This window comes from Micropterus dolomieu, linkage group LG12, assembly GCF_021292245.1.
Source record: "Micropterus dolomieu isolate WLL.071019.BEF.003 ecotype Adirondacks linkage group LG12, ASM2129224v1, whole genome shotgun sequence".
NCBI classification, from domain to species: Eukaryota; Metazoa; Chordata; class Actinopteri; order Centrarchiformes; family Centrarchidae; genus Micropterus; species Micropterus dolomieu.
The window spans coordinates 9,316,602-9,343,076 of NC_060161.1; the positions used below are offsets into that span (position 1 = coordinate 9,316,602).

The 26,475-nt window shown below is 39.3% G+C and overlaps 2 protein-coding genes across 4 annotated transcripts in view; one reads left to right on the forward strand and one right to left on the reverse strand.

The window, feature by feature from the left end:
* Window positions 1-26,475, forward strand: part of afap1 (actin filament associated protein 1) — a 187,123-nt gene that overhangs the window by 142,392 nt on the left and 18,256 nt on the right. The window lies entirely within an intron of this gene.
* On the reverse strand, window positions 2,498-22,045 carry LOC123980291 (cytidine monophosphate-N-acetylneuraminic acid hydroxylase-like). Its single transcript, XM_046064596.1, has 14 exons — window positions 21,840-22,045; window positions 21,653-21,744; window positions 11,361-11,470; window positions 10,843-11,033; window positions 10,039-10,119; window positions 9,843-9,909; window positions 9,562-9,643; window positions 9,346-9,483; window positions 9,056-9,191; window positions 8,655-8,798; window positions 7,545-7,719; window positions 5,861-5,977; window positions 4,336-4,451; window positions 2,498-3,537 (listed from the first exon to the last, which is right to left on the reverse strand). Exons 1-14 carry the CDS (start codon window positions 22,043-22,045, stop codon window positions 3,402-3,404), a joined length of 1,791 nt encoding a protein of 596 aa, XP_045920552.1. The 3' UTR covers window positions 2,498-3,401.

The following is a 26,475-nucleotide window of genomic DNA, read 5'->3' on the forward strand; positions in this document are numbered from 1 at the left end:
CCTTTTATGCTAAAGCTCTGATTGCTAATTGGAAAACTGTGTGACGGGTGTTTGCCCTTGTGATGAGTCAGTGTGCATATTTGAATGGCAGTGTGTTAATTGTGAAAACAAGATATTTTCTGCATGAAACTTGTGCCAAAAGCAGAGAATTGTGTGTAGTGTTTTGAAAAAAGTTTGTTTTGGAACTGCAATTTGAGTGTAAAGCAGGAATTGTGCTTGTAGTTTAGCAGAATTGGTTCAGGGGGTTGGTGAATGAGTTACATGTTGTGGTCATTGTGTCTCAAGTACCAGAATTTGTGTTTAAACAATTGAGAAAAACTGTATTTTTTATTTTACTGGCGGAAATGGGCTTCCATACCACTCATCTCCACACAAGCCAAGCCAAGAAAAACACTGCTGGGAAGGGCTGCTGCCTGGCTGTCTGTGTGCTGTGCTGCTGCAGGGAGACGCTGACGGAGAGAGGGAGAGAGAGAGAGGGGGGGGGGCAGCGGAACTCGCCAAAGTCATCTTCCGACCTGATATTAGATTTTTTTATTCAATACACTTATTTGTTGGACAGGGAAGCTGTGCGCAAACAGGAGTGATTATATTGTTTATTCATTTATTTTTAAAAAAGCAACCCAGAAAAAAGGTCAGGTGCTGAAGCCCCTTTTTATGTCTATGTGTGCACGTGCCTGCTCAAAACCTGCATAGATTTGGGTTGGAATATTGAATTGTTGTGACCCTGCGGTCATTTTTGTCATTTGTTTCCTTTCACCATGCCATGTCAGCTGCACTCCTCCCTTAGAGAGAGAGATACTTAAAATACAGCAGTGTGTATGTGTGTGCATAAAAATCAAATCCCTCATCTTCAGCTCTGAGTAGGCCTCTCGCTGGCTCCGCTTCCCTGTGCTGGACCCTGACTCTGCTTGTACTGATTGTACAGCAACATATGAATGAGAAGAACATCAGTAATATCACTAATAATGATCCATTTTCTAATTCTATCTATGCGATTGCCAACCCAGCCCTGCACACTGCTATTGTACCTGCCACTGTTTTGTCTGCTTCCATTGACCTTCTCTTCCTCCTTCTCCTCCTCCTGTTCCTCCTCTTCCTTCCCTCCCTCCTCTTTAACATGATTGTGGTCATCACCCTTTCTCTCTGCATCACCTCCACAGACCTTAACAGCTCATATACATAGAGAGATTATTCACTTATAGAATGTCATCTTTGTGTGATAACACATTGTTTTCAATATATATAAATATATAATATATAGGGCCATGCTTATACATAAATAAATAAATCAATATATAAGATAATCATTACGTATCGTGCACCTGTCCCTGCCTGTGTTGGGTCCTGTCTCATCTGCACCTGAGTCTTACTCTTTGAAAATAAGACAGGTTTATTCAGTCAGCGGTACGACACAACATGGCTTCAGTCCAACACTGAAAACCCTATGGCATCTTCTCCATATCTTCTTACACCACCTCTTGGCCGCAACATTTACAGTCACTCAAGTCTTGAAGCTGCACAGAAAATTTTGCATCTAACTCCTCTTTTTCAGCTGTGACACTATAAGAGGCACTGACTGTCGTTGTTGTCGTCCTCCATTGTAAATTGATCAGTGTATCTGCTAAGGTCAAACCTCATTTATAACCTCAAGCTAACCACAATCTCAACCCTCCACTTCAGACTGCATTTCCTCTGATAGATTACGTTGCAAATTTTTGCTTGATAGCAAGTTCTGTCATCTCAATATTTCTTTCCTACAAAGGGTTGGTCATAGAAAAGGTAGAAGCAAGCAGCGTAGCAAAGTGGAATGAACTAGAACGGGGAAAATACCATGCCCGACTGTTGGACTGATTTGATTAGATTGTTTATTAGCCACACGACAAATGCTGGTGGAATTTGTTTTTGGTGCAGTATGTTAAACTCACAACGCACAATGCATACATACATGGACATCAGCAGACACTCCACATAATATTGCAAAATAATACAGGAATACATTAGGAAAATAGTATGCAAGCCTGTAGTGTGAGGAAGGTGCTAGAGGGAGGAGTTCAAAGTCCTTATAGCTGTGGGGACAAAGCTGTTGAAGGGTTTAGTCCTAGTGGACAGTGATCTGTAACACCTCGTGAGGGATCCCTTACGAGCCTAGCCCGACCCTCATCTGCATAAGCTTGCTTGTTTTGACGGTCTACCTGGTTATGACCCTCGCCTGCTCTTAGAATTTAGTAAACATGAATGTTTATCTTGTACTGACTGTCTGTGTCAAGCTTCTCTGAGGCATTACAGACCTTATCATACATCAACAACGTGATGTTTAGACTTCATACACCAAATCAATAAATTCCATTCCATTTATTTGGCAAACACTCAAACTGGAAACAACTTACTTTCCAGTAGGTCACAGGACCAGCATACACAATTCCCTTTCTGTGGTCACACACTCACAAGCTTTCACCGATCTGCTAAGTACTCAACAAATAACACAGTTTTACCACTATTGTTTTTATTTGACAGTGCATCCATTTATTATTAATGATAAATTACAGCAGAAAATACATTTCCGTATTTCAGCAGCACTCAATTAACCTCCTTCACTTCATTAAAAGGCCCTTGCACCAGGACTCCCAACAAAATAAAGCACTGTAGTAGAGAAGCATTTTATGCTCAGTCTCCACATTCAGTGGTGTCACCCATACCAGTAAAATGATCAGATGTAATACCTAATCCAACAGACCCTGGTTATAAATATAACATAATGCAGATTAAATAACTTTCCCAGCCAAATAGAGCATTGACACTGATGAATTCCCTCATTCTGAAAGTTGTTTTCTTATTGAATCTTCATATTTTGGCCTCTAAAGCCCGTTGAGATATGTGAAACTGACTAATTTCACTTGACTAATAAAAGATAAAAATCCTGACAATAATTAATGAATCATCAAAGTTTGAAAATTATACTTTATATACTGCAACCAGAAGGACACCTGATGTGCGGGTTGTGTGTTATGTGTTATGCTGTCACTACCATACCAGGGTTCTTTTAAGTTTTAGCTAATTAACCACATGTCCTGAATACTTCCAAGTATGGTATTTCTATATCAGCATCCATCCTTTCTCTTTCTGTAAAATGTGTTAATGACTCATCTTGCTTACAAGCTTACAGAGCAGTGTGACTGACTCAGCGATGTCAGTTACACAGCAATATCACACTAAAGTTTTCTAACATAAGACACTTTAAGCTACTGGTCCTACCAGACCACATAAAGACTGTAGCAGCAAAATACAGTGTTACTGAATTAGAGAGAAAGATTTTTTTTTTCAGGAGTTACCTAGGCTCACTTTAAACTGCATTACCACACAATCGTTATGTTATTTTGGAAACACTGATACCAACTTGATATTCATAACACTTCACAGTAGCTCCATTTGTTTTGCTCCTGTGGTGTGTCAGGCTCCTGGCTGGAAGTCTCCTGCTGCAGGAACTGGTCCCAGTCTGGCCTGCGAACTGGTAGCTCTATCTGGAAGTGGTTCCAGAACCTGGAGACCCACAGGACAGATTAAAGTTTAGGACATTTTACAGTTAATGGGCAATGTAAGCACTGAGAGCCGTTGAAGTGGTTAAAGAGTGTGTTGAAGTTAAGCACTAAGAGGAACAGAAATCATTAAAGTGTGAGAAATGGAGCTGGAAGTGTCAGCTGAGGAGTAATCACCGAAAACAAATGAACTCTCAATTGAACAATATATGAAAGCAGTGGAAGTGCCAGTCGAAGTATAAACACTATGACCGCATTTCACAGCCAAAACCTGCAAGCCCAAATGAGATCTACACGTGTGTCTGGAGGAGCTGCACGTGCAAATCAAACAGCTGTGCATGCAAAATATTTTCCGTAGAAGCTCATCAACTGTTTTGCAGTGGCCATCTAACTGACTGACGGACCAGTTTGGCCCAATTATTAAACCAAACAATATACAAAACATTCAGCTATACGATTATTGTATCGAGTCATAGGCTGTATTTACAAGCTTTTGGCATGTCACAAGTACAAGTTACACTCAAAGTCAAATGTTCTGTGTGATCAGTTTCTTGTTCAATGATGAAATAAATTTTATGGTGTCATTATTGTAGCTGTTTCCATGACTACACATTTGAGATTTTTTCTATAAATTAAAGAACAATTATGAGATTAACTGATCAGTCAATTGACAGAGGTTTTGATAGCAGATTTTGGCAGTGATATGCCGTCATACCGACAGTCGCTGGGTTCAGTGCACTCCGCGCAGCTGTGCACCGTCAAGCAATAAAAAGCTTTCAGTAAATGAGATTAGTGTGTGTACTTGTGGTGGTAGATATCCGGGTCTCGGCTTATACGGTTCTGGAAGCCGATGTACAGGTCATCCCAGAGAAGGCCGTGCAGCACCACGTATCTCATCACCCCAATCCTGTTTTTAATCTTCAGAGAGAAAACCAACAAACATCAGGGTTACTGCTCTGTGAAAGAAGGAAGCTAAACTTCAAGGGCCACATGAATAAACGATGTGTTCACCTTTTTCCACACATGAACTGGCATTTATTTTTTTAGTTAACATTGTGTGACAATATGCGTACTTCCCCATCCTATAGCATATCATACATGCACATGGTTTACAGAGCAAGTGAAATCTAATATGGTGAAGTGGAATTGAAAAATGAGGCGAGACAAATAGCATTCACAAAAATAATTGCGAATTTACTGAATTCTATGCCCTTGTGTGGCTGCTATAAATAGCTGCAGCTATTTATAGCAGCAGCTATTTAGTTTCCATGTGTAACGGTCGTGCATAAGGACGGCTGCTCCTGTGTTGTTGGAGGACTTTGCTGATGATACTTTCAGACAATAATTAGTATTGGTCTGTTGGCTAATGATGATGGTTGTCTTGTGCCACTTTAGGCATCCATATGCTGTCCTTGAGCTGTGTCAGGAACTGGTTCTGGCTTTAGTGTCAGACTCAGGGAAATCATCCTGTCAATTCAAGTTTTGACCACTGGGGAATCCATTACATTTACATTTATTCATTTAGCTGACACTTTTATCCAAAGCCTCTGGAGCGAGGGGTTAAGTGTCTTGCTCAGGGACACAATGGTGGGTGGGTCACAGTGGGGGATTGAACTTGGGTCTCTCACACCAAAGGCAAGCATCTTATCCATTGTACCATCACCACCCCGTTGCGCCATCACCACCCCGGAATCCAAATTAGTACCTGGGACATGCGCGACACCTGTAAGCAACATTTGATACGCACAGTTTTATAAGTCTGAATACTTTTTGCTGCACGCTTGCAAAGGGAGGGGTGAGCGGTGACTGAGCCATTGGTTGCAGTTTGCAACCCTCACCACTAGTTGCCACCAAAACTTACACACGTACCCTTTAAAGAGTTAGATGATAGAAGATGATACATACCCTTGTCACATCTGTACACTAAATATAAATCTACAGCCAGGAGAAAGTTTAGCTTAGCATAAATACTGGATGCAGGAAGAAACAAAAAGTAAACAAAAATCCACCCACCAGCACAATTCCCTAATAACATGTTATATCTTGTTTAATCTGTAAAAAAGTGTAGAAACATCAATAGTGATTTTATGGAGGTTTCAAGCTGGAACTGGTGCTAGCTGCATTTTATCAAGAAACAGTTCCAACACATATAACCCCCATCAAACTATAAAACCTCTTTGGGATTTCATATTTATTTAAGATATTTTACCTCTCTTTTTCCTTTAGTATCTTCTAATACATTACAATACAATTTTTTTATATTTCCAGCTTGATAAGCTCTATTATGCTGCTGAGAGTTGTTTGCCTGGTGCTTCACAATGTCTCACCTCTACGTAGCAGTGCTCTCTGTCAGGCCTCTTGCTGGGGAATGACAGATCCATAAAGTCCACCAAGTAGTCGTACCGATCAGTAAGGGGTTCAAAGTCGTCATCTGTCTCAATCACCTTTAATATAAATTAGCATTTTATCAAACAGACATCAACTTTGAACAATTTAGCGACAAAGAAAGGAAGTGAGGCTCAGCCATTTCCAGTTCTTAATAATCTCAGTACCTAAGGGGCTTTTGAAAGAAAGCAGCTGAGGAGGACCGCTCAAAGCTGGAAGGAAATACAAGAGGTGATAAGGAAACGCACCAGAGTGTTAGCTTTTAACATGTCTTTGTTGCATGACATGAACTCTACACATCCATTCAGTTTCTGTTGAGCTTAGTAAGATTGCAAGACCTGCTGTGACATGAACAAGCTCAGCAGCTGCTTCCTATACCTGCCAAATGATGCAGTTGTCCTCTACTTTACTTCAGAATTAACTATCACAACAACTATTAGATTGCTCAAAATGTTATGGTCCCCAAAGAGGATGAATCCTTTTCATGTTGATTGGTCATCCCCTGACTTTTCCTCCAGTGCCACCATAAGTACTTTTATCACCAAATACCCGCAGAACTAATGACATTCATCAGCCTCAGCTGTACTTTATGTTAAGTTAAGATGGTGACCATGGTAAACATTGTATCCGCTAAACATTAGCATGGTAGCCATCCAAGATGTTAGCGCTGTCATTTTTGAGCATGTGAGCTTGCTGTTGTTTGTTCAAATCATTGCCTTCCCTAAGTACAGCCTCACAGAGCCGCTAGCATGTCCGTAGACTTGCATTAGTTGTCCCCAATGAACATTTGATGATATAATACTGACATTGCCCTTAAGTTTAACTCCTTTTATGTCTACTGATTTAAATTGTTATTGTCTTTCTAGAGATTTGTACAAGGATGGTTTTAAACAGATTGATTTATTATTATTTTTATCATTATCATTATTATTATTATCATTATATGTGAAGATGCTTATGGGGTTTGATGATGAACATTCAAACCCCATAAGCTCTCTCCAATTTTATTTTGAAAGACAACAGATGTGAGGTAAAAAAAAAAATGCCTGAAGTACAGGTAACACATGGTCAGTGGTGGTTCACCCTATATGTTCTTGAACCCCTGGGGTGAATCCAAATATGTTTTTGCCCCTAAAAACCCAGTCACCAGTTTTCATAGGGACTATTTCTTTGTAGAAAAGTTATTTTGAAAATGTTCTGCACGAGGTCTGTGAATTATCCAAAGACATTTTCCAGTGCTTTAAGCACTACATTCAAATGTCTCTCATCTCACTGAAATCTCTTAACTGCATGGCTAAATGTAATTTGTAATTTGTAATAATGAATTAGTTAAATTTCACCAAATCACTCCTTTGGCTTTTTCTTATAGCAGAAAGTACAAGTGTAACAGGAAATGACAACAACAAAGACAGAGAAATGACATTCAACAAAGGTCCCTCCACAAGGCGTCTTCCACACCACGATTCTTAAGTATAACCAAGCACCAGACCAAAGTGTGTAGCCTACCACCACGTGTAATTCATATGCTACAGTGCTCAGAAGAGTTTATGCACAGGAAGAGCCAGAAGTGTCTGCAATACATGCTAGAAAAGAACAGAGGGGATCTTGCTTGTAGAGTATATTTACCCGCACAACAAGGTTGTAGTTTTGAAAGCCTGCCCAGGTGTAATAAAACTGGATCCAGCTTCGATGTTTAAATATCTCAGAGGTGATGGCGCTGTTCAGTTCATCCACATACAAGTCGAAATCCCAGCTGTCCTTGTAGATTTTTGCACTGGCTGGGGGATTGGTGATGGCTTCACTATGTATGGTAGTGTAGTAAAGGAAATATTCAAATAGTAGATTACATTTAGAACTTATACGTCTTCATGTGTCAAATTTTATGAGTACATTTGGTTATATGGCAGTTTTCAGTGATAACAGTGGCAGATTTACTATTCAGAAATTGAAGCAATGCAGGGATTTTAGACAAAAAAAGATTTTAGGAAAAATGTAAGATCAGGCTGTTACAGTCTAACATAATCCCTGTGTGAATACTTAGCTTCCTATAGCAGAACATGGACAAGTAGTAGTAGGTTAGATATATGCTTTTTAGTAAGAATTATTTCTATTTTTACAGTAATGCTGATGAGGACTAACTTATGAGTTTGAGAAATGTAACGCTATTTCGGGTAAATCCAAGCCATGCCATGGAGTAGATGTTCCAATCCTGAATGGGCAACCTCGCAAAATAATGTAACATTAGCCAACAATTTGCTCCTTTGATTTGTAAATTACTCTACATTAGCATCACTGCTGGGGGTAATAATGTTACAACTGAGCAGCCAAACACACTGTGGTTTTAGAAAGGCTAAAAGAAAAGACACCACAAACATTTTACATGTAGAGTTGTTTGTACTAGAGCTGACCGTGCAATTTGGATAATGCCCTTTTATGCTGAGTTTAGTTTCACCATTTAGTTACGCCATCGCTGCAGCTTTATAGGTGGAAAAGCAAAACTTTGCAAACTTTTTGTTGTGGCAATGTCCACGTGTTCCCACATCTCAGCAGATCTTAACAGAGCGTTATTATATTGAGTAGAAATGACAGCCAAAACTCAACTGTGTGAACACTGCCTTGACATGTATGTTTTATGATTTATCTGTTGTAATGTACTAACTGAGTAAACAGTCTTCGTCCTTTCCCACAGTCAGATGTGACATCAATAACACACAATGCGCTTGAGCTGTTGTCAACCTTGTAGTGGGGTCTCTCAGAGCGAGGCCGAGGTCCAGCACAGCGCCTGGCTTTGGCGTCCATGTCTTGATGTCTGGTGCATGCTTATTGATGAGCGCATTGAGGTCCTCTGCACTGTTTTTAGTATTTGTATCCTTAATGTATCTGTGTACACACACACACACACACACACACAGTAGGAACATATACAAACGATAACTTTTAGATGGACCCAAGAATACCAATATGCCAGCTTTGTACCTGTTACTGTTTAGTCATATTATATTACTTTCCAAGATAAACTGCCTATCAACTATTAACCAAGTCTGACATTATTCAAACCCATTTCTCTTCGGCTGTTAATTATTTATCATCTATTGATATAGTATAGGTCCTGGTCAATCCCTCTGTACAAACTTTACCTGTCTGATGGATGAGCCTCCACAAAATAGCCAGCGAATGGGCAGTAGATCCTCGGCTTCAGGGACTTCACCAGCTGAGCTTTGTAATTCAGCAGCTTCTTCCTTTCATTCTTGACAAACTCTGCCTTCCAGGAATCTGACAAACACCATCATCTTTATGTCAGCGCTGTGGTATACACCAAATTTGATAGACTAAACTGTCAAACTCACGATGTGTCAAAAATATTCCAATTTATCTACACTGTGGTGTGCAGTGATGCGAAATTCCCGACCACTTAGATGAGCCTCACCACTGTATTTCCCTCCATAAAAGGTCATGGGGAATCCAGATGCACCCCCAGCAAAGTCACTCAACATTAAGTCCACATTCAGAGGCAGCTTGCCCCCGTTTGGTCTGGTGCAGTCCACAGTGTTCAGGATCATGTGACCTGTGATCAAAAACACTTTTAAACAATCCATCATATGTATGTTGGTATTTAAAATATGAACATCACTGAAGCACTAACCTTTATATTCAACAATGATGCAGGTGTCCATTTCAGGATGTACACCATCCATCAGGATCATGAATCTCAGGTGTTCGTCAATCTGACAGAGACCAGGGGACAGATCAGTGAATGGTTACAGTATTGCTATTTTTTGCTGTAGCAGAGTTTTTTCACTTCTATATTATTATAGCAATTTATTTTATTTAAAAATTACTTGAAAATGATTTCATAATGGCATTACTCTTAATTATTTTGTAATGTCATTATGAAAGGACCAGATGCGAGCAGCAGTTACTTACATCTTGCCAGACACCAAAAGGAACAATGTTGATGTTGGTCAGCTTGACTCGGCTTTGCTCCAAATACCTGTTGCATCAAGACAGAAAGAGGGACATGTATAAAATGGAATAATTGTAACTGAAAACATGTTTAAAATTAAAGTTTTCAAATTAACAAGATGTAATGGATTAAACTGAGCTCCATGACTTTACTAACCAAAAGACAGGTCTCACTGTGTCACCAACATAAATGGGGACATCTGGCCTCCTCTCTGACAAGACTTTCAGTGTGGGGTAACTAGAAAAGATAGGACAGGTCAGATTACTACATGGCATTATCAGTGGTGGAAAGTAACAAAGTACAAATCCTTCACTGTACTTAAGTAGTTTTTTTTGGTATCTGTACTTTACTTGAGTATTTTTACTTTCACTTCTCTACATTTCAAAGCGAGATTTCAAAGAGGGTAAAGAGGGACTATCCTTCTGGGAATGAGAAAAGACAACACTCAATGAGAGTGAACTGCGTGAACGCCAGGTAAAAATGTGTTATCTTCTCGCAAACTGTGAGGTCAGCAGATAACATGTAGCCCAATGTTAATGTGCAGCTGCTGTGAATGTCTCAATTCAAGCTTATTACAGAGACAGATTGTTTCAAAGGAGGAAGGATTGCAGTGAGAGCACTGTGGTGTCAGGTGTGACTGTGAAGCAATGGCAAATTATTTAAATGACTCATGAGTCAGGTAGGAGAGCCCCATAGCAGAATCTTTCTTAGGGCCCCAGTAAAGTCAGAACTGGCTCTGGTTAAATGCCATCAGATTTGCAAATAAAGTTACATGTGTGAAGTTATTCTCTGCTAAAACACCAGGAAGGTTGCTGTTCTTCATCAGTTTCCACTTGTGGGTGCAAATTTCAGTAAACTACGGAAAGAATTTGCCAACTTTGCGGGCACGGATTTTAGTCAGTTGTCAGCTTTCCAGGAGACTTGTTTGGGTATCTATTTAACAACATTGCCAGAGTTTACCTGAGGTGGTCAGAGTGCATGTGGCTGATGTAGATGAGATCCGCTGCACACAGTCTGTCCAGTGAATCTGCTGGAGGCTCATGGAGGAGCCACCAGCCTCTGGCAAAAGCAGGACCCTTCAACCAAGGGTCGAACATGAACCGCCTCTGTCCGAGCTGCAGCTCCATGCAGGCGTGGGTGAAGTACGTCACCTGGGAGGGAAGTTCACAGTTTCTTATTGACAAAAATTGCAAATGTTTGTCTAACAAAATTTTTTATATTTTTATATATGTCAAATCCCTATTGTGTCATAACTCTTCAATAAATATAAATAAAACTTTGTTTAAGTAAGGAATTTGATTATGTTACAACATAAACATGGAAATGCTGGTTTTAATAGGTGTTTGTGTTAAGCATTTCTATTGCAATCCTTACATGTCTCCACAAGACAAAATTGTGTCAAAGTATCGCATACTTTCATGTAAAAGTTGTATGCAATATGGTGTTAAAGGTGACTGTTTGAATGGCTTGATACATACTTTCACTTCTCCTTCCTGGAGCTCCAGAGGCTCTCGAGGGTCAGCGAGCCAGGGGTCCATGGGGCTCAACTCGACTAACTGAAGCCCCCCATCATCCAAGATCTCTACTTCTGTGTGTGACATGACAGAAATGCTCAGCAGGATTTGCAAATGTGATTTACTTTGTTCTAAATGTTTTTTAAGATAAACACTGACGTTCAAAACAATACAATTCGAACCAACAGGATAAACCTGGGACATGTGATCACAGTGAGAGTACATCTCTCCCTCCCACTGTGTACAAGCCTTTTCCATCTATTCCAGAAACAATCACCATAAAGAGGTGATGACGATTTTGGAAACAAAGGATCCTAATCACTAAGAAAGGTGAAAAGCGGGGGAAATATGGCTCCCATGATTTTCACCATGATTCATGGTAAAAAGCACTTGACCGATGGAAACTGACAAAACTGAGATGACAGAGCCTCACTGACTGAAAAGGCTCTCCACAGTCTGCCATACTCGGGTACTACCAAGACCTGCCTTTTGACCTGCGTTCTTACTTACGTGGTTGACCATAAGAGAGTGACCTGACCTGTTCTGACACCATGTGGGCAAAAGGGGGCTGAATGAAGACTGAATTACTGAAATAACAGATTTCAATAACATTCTAAGAGTTTTTTTTAAAATTCCTTTAAATGTTCCTTTAACTGTTTGCTGTTGCCAGTGGTGGAAACTTGTTCTCTCCTCTACAAGTCTGATCAGCAGATAGCTTAACAGTAACGTTAATGCGCAGCTACAGTGAATCTCTCTGTCTGTCCGTCCTGCTAACCAGCTGAGCAGCACAGCTCTTGTCTGTCATGTCTTGGTTGCTTGCCAGACTGCGACAGAACAAAGTTGAGTGAAATACAACTATGTATTACGTTTGATAAACGCCAACGGGCCAGGGTGTTTTTAAACTGCAGCTCGGAAAGATGACCGCTCTGCGCGTGAAAATGTGTTCATATGCACGAAATTGATTTCACAAATTTGAGCAAGAAACATCTGTGGGACCAATCCAGACAGGATGTACATCATCTACAAACAAGACAGGTAAATTTAGTTACTTCTCTGGACTAATGCAAGATGGGAAGCAGTGGATTCACGTTGACTATTAAAATGTTGATTAGCTGGACAGACTGGGTGATATGGATGCACATCTCAATAAATAATACCCAGTCATTTTATAAATAGTATATTTGAAAATGTATTGAAGGAAACCTGGAGGAGCCAGTTTGAATGGGCCTGATGGAGCTGATAACATTAATATATAGAAAATATCTATAATTTACAGGGGCTATGCTAAAGTTTGTCAGTAGAGTACATGTGGGATCATCAGTCAGTACAAGCACAGCTGATCCACATCCAGCCTCAGCCAGTACCAGCACAGACCAAGATGTACAGCCAGCAGCTCAGACCCTAAAGGAACAGTTGCTGCTCCACCAAGTGACCCAGCAGATTGGCCCGAGTCTTATCAAACTTCTTGAGGTCTGAGTTTGTGCGCAGAGGGTATCCCCTCTACAACAGCAGAACAATAACGCAGGCTTATCCTTCCCACAGTATAGGAAATATCCTCTTGTCCTCTTGCGACTCACTTTTCCTTAATGTGATTCATTATAACTTATAGTGCTGTATTCAAATCTGTCTTGAGTGAATTTAAAAAGATAGATAGCTTTTTGTAAGAGCAATACATTTTTATGTGTAGTACTTTTACTTTGATTACTTAAGTATTTTTAAAACCAAGTACTTTTTTACTTTTACTTGAGTAGGTTTATACAGGATGACTTTTTACTTTTACTTGAGTAACATTTTTCATGTGGTAAGTATGAAAATTGAGTACTTCTTCCACCACTGGCTATTGCCTAAGGTAAGGATGGATGATTAACAAGGGTTTGCACTAAAATCTTAAAGTACGAGGTTGAATCTGCTTCGATGCTAGATTTTGCAACCACTCAGGGTCAAAAATGGAAGGTAAACTGTCTGTGTTATTGGACACTGTGTTATTGGACACTGTGAGCTCCAAGGTTAAGACTCATTCAGAGAGGGCGAATGAGGACATGCTACTGTTAGTTTAGCCAGAGCTATCTTAGAGAGATTGTGGAGAAAAAACAACTACGGACGAACTGAAAATCTCATGCTGTAGTAATCTGTGTTTTTCCTACAGGTCCAGACGTGATCTTACGGTGGATTGAACTAACACCATGTGAATAATTGAAATACTTGTCTTGTAATTGTTGGCATGTTAAGTAAAGAGGTTAGAGTTTTCCATACATACAGTACATACAGAGCGTTGGCCAAAAGCCCTAACAAGCCTAATAACTGGAATTTGTCTCTGTTTCGTCCTGGGTGATGGCATCAGCAGAGTGCTGGTGCTGTAGAATTGTAACAGTATGACAAAATGTTTTGGTGAAGCAAGACACTTTTTTCCCCATATGCGCAAGTGACATTACCTTCACAGCTGTCCTTTGTTGCTATCTCTTAAGGTAATTATGACGTTTTCAGTAATCATATTGCTATTTGACAAACACCCCCTGCCTATTGTAGGTCTAACTCAACCACATAGAAAACGCACATCTTTAACAGATTAAATCAGGAAATCAGGTCGGCTGAGTCAGTGAACTCTTTTAAGTCCCTTCTTAAAACATACTTTTATAGGAGAGCCTTTCCCGATCTTATTTGACTTTATTTGACTTTTATTTTATTCTATTTTACTAATTTTATATTTATCTTAAACGTGTATTTTAGTCTTTTCAATGTTTTCTTGCTTTTATCTTGTATTGTTTTTGTATTATTGTCTTTTGGGTATTATTGTCTTTACACTTGTTAAAGCACTTTGTAACTTGTTTTTGAAAAGTTCTCTACAAATAAAGATTATTATTGAAGTGAGCAGTAATCTAAAGCCAGAGGAGCCAGTCTCTATGCATGCCAAACAGAACAAGTATATCCAGCTGCAGCCTGCAGACCTGGTGAAAGTTGACGGAAGTTGAACTTCCAAATATGGTTTGTCCCAGAAGACACACACACACAAAACGTGATGACGTTAATCTCGGCTCACGTAACGTTACAGGATAGATCCTAATGCAAACCGTTTTATTCTTTAGAGGCCAACAACAGAACTTTAAATCCACTTCTGAGATGTTTTTAGGCGAGAAATCAACTGTATAGATTTCGAATATCGGCAGTTTTAATGAATTATTTTAATAATATTGGCCCTGTGATGGTTCGGGTAAGAGGAATATACTTCAGGGGACTGTCAGGAATAGTTAGCCAGCTAGCTCCGGTAAGCTCCCCCAGGCCCAGTCACACAAACCATTACAGTAAACACAGCAGACGTGTCCAGCAACAGCTGAATGATACTGTTAATGTTCGTACCGCTGTTATTCTATCAATAAATTCTCAGTAACTTCTCAATAAGTTTTAACCTAAATCGAGATACATCTGACTCTTGATGTAACATTACAGAATATTCTTGGTTTGTGAAACTTAAAATCACTTTGGAAGAAATAAAATATACAACATTGGTATGAATTGAAACATTGCTTTATTATTATCATTAGGCTATTATAAATAAATATTTGCAGGAATTATAGTATAAATATACTATATTGATCATATGTAATTATAGTATAGTAAATATTAAGACATAACATACAGTGATTACTACCTTGACACTTGACACCTCTTTTTTAACGGCTCTTTTTTAAAATTTAACAGCTATGCGTGGGCCGAGCGGTCGAGATGTGTGTTGTGCGCGGTGGCTTCTGGGACAACCCATATATGGAAGTTCAACTTCTGTCAACTTCCCTCACGTGTTTCCAGGCTTCAGCTTGACCCTTCTCAAACAGAAAGGATACAACTCTGGCAGTAACCTTTTCCTCATACAGCATGTGCCAAGCATTTAATTGTGTTGTCCTAAATCGAATCCTCCTCAACCTCCCTCCGCCCAGTCCACTAGTCCACAGCCTGGGACGGCCTGCTCACACACAGATATTAATGATACAGCACTGGTGCTAAATGTTCACTCCACCCAAACTTGAGAAATGTAGTTCCTTCAAAGATTGCAGTAGTAAAAGGTGTTAATATGAATTGAAATCACTAATTCCAAGTAACCCATAGATCTTGGTAATTTCTCTGTAGGTGTTCACACACCTGGGAGTCTATAGTAGTCAATAAAGTTAGCTGCGGCCTAATTTACACATGTTGTTTTAGCAAGTCCGTTGTTAGGCAAAGATTGTCTGGCATTAACATATCACACCCTCACAGCTATACAAATACAGAGCATTTACATTGCTTAGGCTATGTGTTCTCAACACTGCAAAGACTTTAACAGCCAGTTACAGGTGACATATTTACATGTGCATTTCTCCAGTTTGTGTTGTGCAAACGGAAGAGGATATTGTGTAACCACAAATATATAAATTCACAATATAAAACAACAACGATTAACAATTAACAACAAATATGTGGCCATCTTTGGGAATATTTTCTAATTATACTTTGCGTTAAGGGTACAATTAACTTCCATAATGTAAAAATCTGAGTAGAGCACTATCTACACCTACCAACAATGTCCATAAGGCATCTAATTATGTCCTTGGGTAACTAATAATGAGTGTAAAAACCTCAGGATGATATGAGAAAAAGACCTGAGAGGTACATTTGATAAAGGGAAATGGGGGGAGACTCTTTCCAACAATGGAAAACACATCAGAAAAGCCAGAGGTAAACATACTTCACAGATATTACTAGACCCCAACAAGACTCAATAAAATAGGCCTAATTAAAGACAGTATTTGGTAGTTGGAAGTGCAAAACAAAAGAGGGCAACTGTATTAATAACCTGTGCTTGACTAATTTTAAGATGTTGGAAAGAGCCAAACACTGAAAATGTGGAAAGAACAAATGATGTATTTGAGCCATTGTTACTCTGTCCCTATATTCTTACCATTGTGAAGACTATTCACGGTGCATTTTATATAGTTACAGTCTACATCATTTGTGTGGCTAGGGAAAGTCAATTTGTGGAACAAACTAAATGAGGAATTGAAGCTATGTCAAAACATATTCCGTTTTAAAAAGATACAAAGTACAAAGAAATTATATTCAAGAGGAACAGACATGAAGTACAGTTCTAATAATCACCTGGGGTTCTATTTAATTAAAAGAAGTATGTATAGAAACATTGTTGTGTTTGTGGAATATATGTATGTGAATATAACTATACTTGAACATTTTCTTTGATTATAGATTTATTATTTTTCTAAATGTATTATTTTGTAGTTTGTAGATATGGCATTTAAGGTATAAAAGGGTAGGAGTACATAAGTTTTGCTTCTTCCATCTCCTTTTTGCACATGTAAATAGAGGTGTTTAAGGTAGAGGTGTTTACCAAAGCTTCCATGATTCACTTCTACACACTATTCCTCTCCAGATGCACAAAATGACATATGTGTTTAAGGGAAAGGATAAAAAACACCATCATTATTAAGGTAAAGTAGGCTAGTTTCTTTTCCATGTTAGCAGATGAACCAAATGACCTATTAATGAAAGAACAACTTGCTATCTTCCTCCATTATGTTCACAGTGGAATTACTTAGGATCGAGCAATCGGTATCTACCATATAACAGACCTTGGCACAGAAGCACTGGCTAAGGGTATCTGTGAGGACTTAAAGAGGTCATATTAATTTCCAGGTTTAAAATCATATTTAGGAGTTGTACCAGGTTCCATTTGCTTTCACATAGTTTCGTTTTCTAAGAACACCATGTTTTTGTCATACTGCACATTGCTGCAGCTCCTCTTTTCACCCTGTGTGTTGAACACTTGGTTTTAGCTATGGAGTGATGCATTTTGCCTGTACAAGATCTTTGTTGGGAGTTGCACATGCGCAGTTCCTAGTTAAGGACAACTTGCCAATCAGAAGCAGAGTAAGGCGGGTCGTGAGAAGCCGGTAAACATGGCTTCGCTTCAGCTGTACATGTTCCTTAGCGGCATAGACAGAGTTTCAGAGTGGTGAGTTATTAATCTGTAACAAATGTATCTTTCTTCCATAAAGTTTTAATTGAGCTCTGTCTCTACATCACAGTAACAACTTTATGTCCATTGACTGCCTGGAGGGTAGCTAGTGTTTGGAAGGGAGAGGAGAGCTGTGTGCTGCAGCTCACTGTTTTTCCACCGGTGTTTTTGAGGGAGTAGCTGCTTGGCGAGCGTTATGATGCGCATTTTGCTGTGATGTCACAGGGATGAAAGGGAAAGGCTGGACTACAAATGAGCTGTTTTCAGGAAGTTCAGAGGAGTGTTTTCGGTGGGAATATCCGTTTGGGCTGGACTTTGGGCTTTTTCGCTTTGCAAACCTTTTACATGCATAAAAAGATATATAACAATAAAGGAGAGGGAAAAGCCAAAAAGCATAATATGACCTCTTTAATGAATCAAGGCATATGGCTTTGTGTGGGACAATGCTATGTAGGGTGTGAAGTGTGAAGTTGTAACTACAAGAATAATGCCACATTGCAGTGTACATCATATGGACTATCAGAGAAGCTTCAGACATGGGGCCCGGCCATCCCAAAAGTTGCACACTCATTCTAAGTACAAAGGCCTAATGCAATGTGGTCGTACGATGAGTGGATTTTCCAGAAAAATGGGCTTTTTGAGAAACAACCCTTGGCCAAATGGAGCAGCGAGAGTACAACAAGTGTAAAAGCAAGTTACTCGGTTTGTAACAGAATCCACCATAAGACAGCAAGAGGTTGGACAGCACAATAGACCCTTCTTTGAAATCCTCGGCTGGTTGCTTTATGCTATCCAGGCATTTGATAGGTCGTCCCCCAGGTTTTTGGAAGGGATGATGGCTTTTACCAATGCATAGAAAACCCAAAGAGCCATTAAGGCTCTAGTATTCTTGACTGAGAACGATAATGATGATGAGAAGGACGTCTTGTCCACCTTGAACAAGCTCAACTCCATGCTGAGGGCATTTTCAGAGGTTAGCAAGCTCTTCCACATTGCTGCAACATTGACTGTGTCTACTGTGTCAAATGTGAGATAATTTTCTAAAAACTATCTCAGAACAATGAGTGATGACAGATTAACATATTGTGGTTAAGGCTGTGGAATTTACACTGGTAAACACAAACATGGATAATCTATTGACAGGTGTTGCCCAGTTAAGGCCTAATAGACCAAACAGCAGAAGATGGTAATGTCTACCTCCTCTGATCTGCTGATCTAACATTTGTGTTGCCCAAAGAAGAAATACTGTGAATGCCTACAGCAACCTGCAATTATTTTATGAATTGTACTATAGTTAACCATTGTTGGCTTTGTCAAAGTGTGTTGACGTTACGTAAGAAACAAGTATGCAATTAGACGTTATTTAATTTGTGGACTGTAAGGCTTAGCACTGACTACCTGTTTTGTTGTGTGCTGTTGGACCTGTGAACTGTGACCTGTGAACTGCAGGTGCCTGGACAGGAGAGACATTTCTGAGAGGCAACTCGGACTTTAAGTACCACTTCTTGAAACTGAAAATATTTCACTGTATGGTCATTGTATGCATGTATTGCAACAATGAAAATAGACCCCTTACATAGGTCCATTGGTTTGGTAGTGTGTTACATTATTTTTCCTAACAGCCTGTACAAATGATGTTCACAAATGATCATTTTTTCAAACATGTAGAAGCCTGAAATCAACCTTGAGAGGCTAACTACTTTGAAATAACATGAAATGTGCCTATTTTTGTGCCTGTGTTTGCTGCGTTTTGATAACTCCTTGTTTATGTACTAGAAATTAGCATGTTAAGTGTGATTTATACTCCTACGGCGTAGCCATGCATTTATGCTTATGCGTCGGTGTCTCCGTCCCAAGTTAGCCTGCTCGGGCGGCAAAAGTCAACACAGTGGATGCTGTAGCCAAACGCAAGTTGGCGGTGTAATTGCAGAATGATGGAGACACCGACGCACATGTATAAATGAATGGCTACGTGCGTAGTCTACGGCGGAGATACGCACATAAACCCAACGCTTTACGGCCCGCGTTGCCCTGACATGTAGTTGAGTTATTCCACAAATCTAGTACCGTAATTTGGGCTTGGAATTTTCACCAAAATGTTTTACTTTTCTGAACACTTCACAACATTAATGACATATTTAATATACATAAAAACATATATTCCCACCTCCGGTATCAAATCCCTATTATTTGTGGTCATTACTTTATGAGATGTGCACCGTTAGTCTTCAACCCCGTTACGGACTCTCTGGAAGCTGTCTGAATATGATTATAAAATGCATTTATCATGAAATCAACATTTTCCTGTTTATCAATTGTCCCTCACACTTATTCAGTAATTGCAAATATAAAAATGATATGAAATCTCATACTTTTTCTTTACTAAAGCCTAAAATTGGCACTTTTTGTGATAGCGACTTTATAAGTTTTTATCAAATATGTGGTGGTTTAACTTCAGAATTTCAACTAAAATCAGTATTCTTATGATAGCTCTAACCATTTCAGAAAGAGTTCCACCAATATGAAATTACGTTTTCATAAACTTAAAAAAAAGAATTACCGGTAATAAAATGTAGGTGAAACTGAAATTCACTGTATCATTTTCTATAAACATTGTATTTAATTGTGTAACCATTTAAGTTGTATTAACCCAACTGCAATTTTTTATTCATCCTAGGAAAGTGAGGACATTTTGGCTGGTCCTCACTTCTTCAAAAGACTGTTTAGGGGTTCAGGTTAGAGTCAATCTTAGAATTGGATTTAGGTTAGGGTAGGGGTTGGGGTTAGAATAGATAGAAGTATAAGTGTGTGTGTGTGTACACAAGGTTACAAGGTAGATTTATTTGTCATTTTACAGCACAGGGTTGTATAATGAGATGAAGTTTGTAGTTCCCTTTATGGTGCTCACAAAAAGCAAACGCTATATACAATAATTATATACACTAGATAAGTGGATATTAGTCTTCTTAAGTTTCCTTGAGAAATAGTGGTGATGGCGCAATGGATAAGACGCATTCCTTTGGTGTGAGAGACCCGGCTTCAATTCCCCACTGTTCCCCATCCACCAATGTGTCCCTGAGCAAGACACTTAACCCCTAGTTGCTCCAGAGGTGTGCGTCCTCTGACATGTACAGCAATTGTAAGTCGCTTTGGATAAAAGTGTCAGCTAAATGTAAATACAGCCATTTCTGAGCTTTCTTTATCAGTGTGGTAAACTCACAGATGAACCAGACTCCTTGATGCTTGTAGATAATGTGATATGATTAAATCAAACATCCAGTCTCACAACTCTGTTATGATCCAAAAAGTAACAGGGCTGAGTGTGACGGGGTTTTGATTTTTTCCTCTAGATGGCCACTGCTCTTAATGTGGTGAATATCAGGAGAGCACATAGTCTGCATACGATTAAGAAACTGTTGAAATAACAAAGATAATTTTAACAAGTAATGGTTTTCTGTGTTTCATTCAAGTCGTTAAGCTTGATGACCACAACATCACAAAATAAATGACTAAAATATAATCTAAAAGAAGGTGGTAACTTGCCTGTCTCTGCACAGTGTTGTTCAGAAGACTTATATGATGTCACTTACTGTTGTTGATGTCACATAATCATCACATCATTATTCTTATGGGGAGGGAATGATTTGTGTAACGGGTTTGAGGGTTTACTGAGGTACAGACTTAATAATGTGATTTTAATGAATAATCATTAACATTAACAGCAAAAAATCACAGATAGACGTTTATGTAAATGGTAAAATGTATGGACTTTTAAAAAATTGTATTAGTCATATCCCAAGTATACTTTCACAGAAGGTCATGAAGGATATGACAAAATAGGTGGTGTCAACTGAAACAACAAGACAATTGTTGATATAAAGATAAAATGTATGTAATGTTTTTAAACTTTATTAAAGGGGACTTTTCAATTGATATAAAAAGCGTTTAAAAGATTAGGTTTTGATGACCCACAAATTAAAATACACTGAAAATGGTCAGAGGGACTCAATTCTCAGTTTTGTGGACTGACTCACATTTTTGAGGAGGTGCAGGTGACGGCGTAGGGTACAGGGCCACGCAATTTTACTCAGAAGTATAAGTCACACTTAAGTCAATGCATTTCTTTATTAACATTATAACTTCTGGATGTCATGTCACATTGCCATACTTTCACTTTGGCTGAAATAAGGCCCCCTACATGAACAAAAATGTTTCTCCCCAAGTTAGAACTATGCTATAAGTTAGTCACACAACTTACCTAACTCGTCCTGCAGAAAGCTGTCTGGTGGGTTCACATATTTCATTGTTGACACATTTAACTTCCAGTTGTGTTTAGTGCATTTAACAGTCCTGTGAAAACAGAGCAGCCAGTCTGTAATGGCAACTTCAACCACCACCACAAACACATTATATTCCCTGATATGTGATTCTGACAGAATGCCCACCTGCCGTCCAGGTCCTCTATGTCTTTGATGAATAACCCTCCTTGGTGTTTGCATTGGTTCTTGCATGCTATAAGGCCATTGTTGCTCTTGTATATGATGTAACATTTGCCATCCTTTGGGTTTTTCTTGAAATTGACTCCCTGTTTGAGCAAGCCGACTGCTTCAGTGTCCAGCGATAGCAAGACATTTGATCTTTGAGAAGTCATTCTTTCTAAAGAAAAAAATTCAATTTTAAATGGAGTTCAAAACATTGTTGTTAGCACACAGTGGACATTGTGGAAACCAATTTTAATGTCCAGATAGCATCCCGATGTTCAGGCAATAATTCGGAACTCCTGGCCTTCTTGTGGCTCTGACAAAATGGATGTGAGCCTTCAAATCAGGGCCTTTTTTGGCAAAGATGCGGTGCACTCCGCTGTGTGTAATCTAGATGTGACCCATGTGTATACATGGATAAAAAGAATATGCACAATGGCATATCTAAATACACAATATACGCAAACACAAATACACGTTTAAAAGAGAAAGAAGGAGTACAAGGTTAAAATCTTAATCAGAAGTATTAAAATAAGAAACTAACTTTGGGATGCTGGCGCTGATAGCCCATCACTTAAATAAACAGCTCAGCTATTAAATATCTTGGTATCCATGTTTCATCTAACCTCATGGACTATTTACACTCAACTTTACTCCGTTACTTCAAATTATTAAAGTATGACTTAAGCAGATGGAACAACTACCTCTACGCCATGACCCCTTTCACTCCTCTCCTCACCTCTGGGCATGCACTCGCTTTTTAAGTCAATCACAACAGCATTTTAGTGGGAATATAAAAAACCCAGAATCAAATTCGCCACCATACCAAATCTTAAATGCTTGGTGGACTAAACGCCCCAACGATTGCTACTTTTGATTCTCCCCAGAACACTTCCTTTCCTTCATTCTGGAGACATTTTCTGCTCCAATTTATAGTGGAAATGTCTTTATTTATATAAAGGGAAACAAAACAAAAACTTCAGCTGGCAGGCGACAAGTCATAAATATAAAAATAACAGATTATAAAACAATAATAAGCAGCTTGTTTATTTTGTAGCTTTAGTTACATTTTTTTTGGACAATACACATTTGTTTGTTCTATATTTAAATTGCAATGTATGTTTTCTTGTTGTGCAAATAAATCTTTCTCAAAGAATGGAAGCTATTTTTCAGAACATTTTTAACAAATAACACCTATGTATCGCACATTGGAGAACATGTAACAATTACAACAGAGTTGTTTGGAAAACAGAATTATTTTGCTGTTGTTATGCGAATAAAGCAGCAGATAAGTAGGTTGCTGTTCACTGTTAGAGAAAGAGGAAGCAGTACAAGAAAGCATGTGAGAAATGAACGACAAGCTGCAAAAACATAGCATGTTAAGAGACACCTACCTTCTTTCTCAAGGCTCTAATCCCTGTAGTTCAGCATTTCTTGTTGGAGCTATTATCTGCATGCTCAGTGTCAGTCACTATTTATCAGAGGTGTAGGGGCAGTGAGTTGGGTGGGGACATTGTGACGTGTTGTAATTGCCCCTCCCCAAATGGGACCTCAGAACTGCACTTGTTCTGTGAGTAACACTTATTTTTTATGTCCTGAGACAAAATGTAAATATAGTTGTAGAAAAGGTGGCTCCAAAACAGTATTTAAAATACCAAAAAGCTCTCCAGCATCCCCTAAAATGGCATTTTCCTCTTGTCCCACCTTCTTGATGACCAACTTGCAACACTTTAAATAAGTTTTAATGCAGAGTAACTGTTAGCTTCCTTCAGGGAAATGTAGCAAGCTAAGCTACAGTAACATGGCAAAACATTTGTCGGCTAAACATGTCACATACAGGTCCTTGTATGGCGGTGGGGTCACTTGTCAATAAAAGAACCTTGAAAAGCTATTTGATTCAGAAAACAGCGACGTTAAACCCACGCTTAGAAATGTAGTTAAACTAGTAGTGGCATTACTTGAAAAGAAGCTACTCTCCAACACTGGTCTGGCAACATTTGTGCAATTAGCATTGATTTGCAACCCCAGGCTACTCTAGAGTTTCAGGGTTTTACAGTTTTGCATCACCGTCAGTTTACTCAGAAGAGACAATCTATTGTGTATAGCAGCGGTTCCCAGACTTTTCAGCAACGCACCTCCTTCTACATCTTGACCGGGTTGCTGCACCCCAAAACCCCCTCTCTCTCAAGGTTATATATAATTGTATATATATATATATATATATACTGTGGTTTAAACTATTCAATTTTGCTCATAAAGAACCAGATGTAACCAGTAATGGGACACACCTTCCAAAAAGTATGTCTTGTCAGTTCACAGAGTATTTTCCCCAAAAGTCTTGGGGATCATCCAGATGTTTTTTGGCAAATGTTAGACAAACCTTTGTGCTCTTTTTAGTCAGCAGTGGTTTTCGCCTTAGAACTCTCCCATGGAGGCCATTTTTGCCCAGTCTCTTAGGCCCAATCCCAATGTCCCCCCTAAGCCCTGAACCCTGAACCCTCACAGACTTTACCAATTTCACTTGGAAATTGATTGAGTTTAAGAGGCTGCAAGGACTCAAAATGCTGTAAACAGGAACGAGACAGCCCTTTGCCACTTTATCACATTACCTTGACGATGCTGAAACATGTTGCACACTTTTTGTGTTTTGTTTTTGCCTTATTTTTAAATCAATACACTATTTTTGGTCAAATAGCATCATTAAGCAAAAACTAAAATAAATAGTTGAATAAACTAAGTGTGTAATAAGGTGATTGCATTCCTCTGACTTCATGTGTTCTATGCAGCATCTTAAGTTAAGTAAACTTTCAACATTTTTAACATCAGCGTAGATGTCAATGCTTGTTTGTTTACTGTTTTCTTCTTCTCTTATAACGCGGATTTGCCGTGATATTTCTCTCGCTTCCAAGCTTCCCCTGGTTACCCCTGTGTTTCACGTTATACTGCTATGAACTGTGGGCAATTCCCTCAGCCAAAGACTGCAGAAATGAAGACTTACAAAAAGGGTCTACAAAGGGCTCAAAATGTCCGCGAGAGAACCCTTGCGCACTTGACCATTTGACAGTGGATCAGCCCTGCGCCCTCACAGACTTCCGGGGAACGGGTCTCAAAGTCTGTGAGTCTGTGAGGGTGGACATTGGGATTGGGCCTTACTTATTGTTGACTATGACCTTAACTGAGGCAAGTAAGGCCTGCAGTTGTTTAGATGTTGTTGTGGGTTCTTTTGGGACCTTTTGGATGAGTTGTCAGTGCGCTCTAGGAGTAATTTGGCGCATGCGTTGGCGTCTGTAGCTACCTGTCAGAAGCTCCGTCTTAAACCTGACTCTGATCTACTTTTACGTTACATTTTTTATATCCTTTTTATTTAACTTAAGTTTTTAACAAAAAGATTGCTGACCTCATGGAAGACATCCGATGACTTTCAGAGGAACTCAAAGAGACTGGCTTTATGGATGTCGCTTCAGTACAAGCCAAACAGATTGTTTCTCTTAGCGCAACCGCTAACATCCAGGACACCGCGCTATGGGACTCCTCTACCCTTCCAAGGTAGACTCCTCGACTCCGAAGCATCAGTCAACCTGGGCTGAAGTGGTGATCCATGGGTGCAAGAGAGGCTCGGACGGGGCTGCCTCTCCTCCGCACATCGGCCTCTCCAACCGCTATGAAGCCCTGTCTGACGACAAATTCTGGTTGCAAATGAATGACTATAGCCAGCTAGCTGAACTGCGTCCGCCTCAATATGATTGAGTCAACCATGTTGATGGCCCCACCAATGTTAATGCAACGGAATTTTTAAACATGTCCAACTTCAAACAACATGTCAAAGGGCAAACACATAACTGTGGTCATACACTGGACTTGGTTTTTAACCTGGGTGTGATCATTTCCTCGGTGGAGTTAGTGGACATGACCATATCTGAACACAGATGTATTGTTTTTAGCTGTGATTCGTCTGTTACTCATGCCGCCTCACCAAGCCCTGTGTGTTCTCGCATCTTTAATGAACAAAGTGTTTCAAAGTTTTGCACATTCTTCAGAGCCAAAGCCAACACCTGTCTGATTCCAACACCAACAATCTGGTCGATCACTTCAATCATATCTGCTTGTCGTCACTAAATATTACTGTCTCCAAGTCCATTAGTCTGAAGGATTTATTAATTAACTACAATAACATGGTTAAGGATGCGAGAACACACTATTTTTCTGAACTCATTACTACACATAAACACAATCCCAGGTTTCTGTTTAAGACTGTGGATCAGCTGGTAAACCCAACCCCTCCTTGTGCCTCAGCTGGAAGTAATGATGACTGTGAATTGTTTTTATCTTATTTTACCAATAAGGTGGTGTCAATCAGAGCCTCTATTACCCCAGCGGCCTCTTACTCAGAGGTTCCTCACCAGCAACAAGAGAGTTTTAACCAGTTTTATCCCATCGACTTGTCTGAGCTTTTAAAAACAGTATCACAAATGAGAGTGTCCTCCAGCCCACTTGATGTAATACCTACAAAGTTTTTACTGAAAGTAATAGATTCTGTTGGGCCCCATTTGATCTCTGTTTTTAACAGCTCTACTGGTTGTGTCCCTGATTATTTTAAAAC

Excerpts from the sequence above, each read along its gene's own strand:
- LOC123980291 (XM_046064596.1), bottom strand. The coding sequence starts at position 22,045 with ATGACTTCTCAAAGATCAAATGTCTTGCTATCGCTGGACACTGAAGCA. Across the intron at positions 9,484-9,561 it reads CATCATTGTTGAATATAAAG|GTCACATGATCCTGAACACT; the intron begins GTTAGTGCTTCA and ends TTTTGATCACAG. Across the intron at positions 9,192-9,345 it reads TTATGGAGGGAAATACAGTG|ATTCCTGGAAGGCAGAGTTT; the intron begins GTGAGGCTCATC and ends GGTGTTTGTCAG.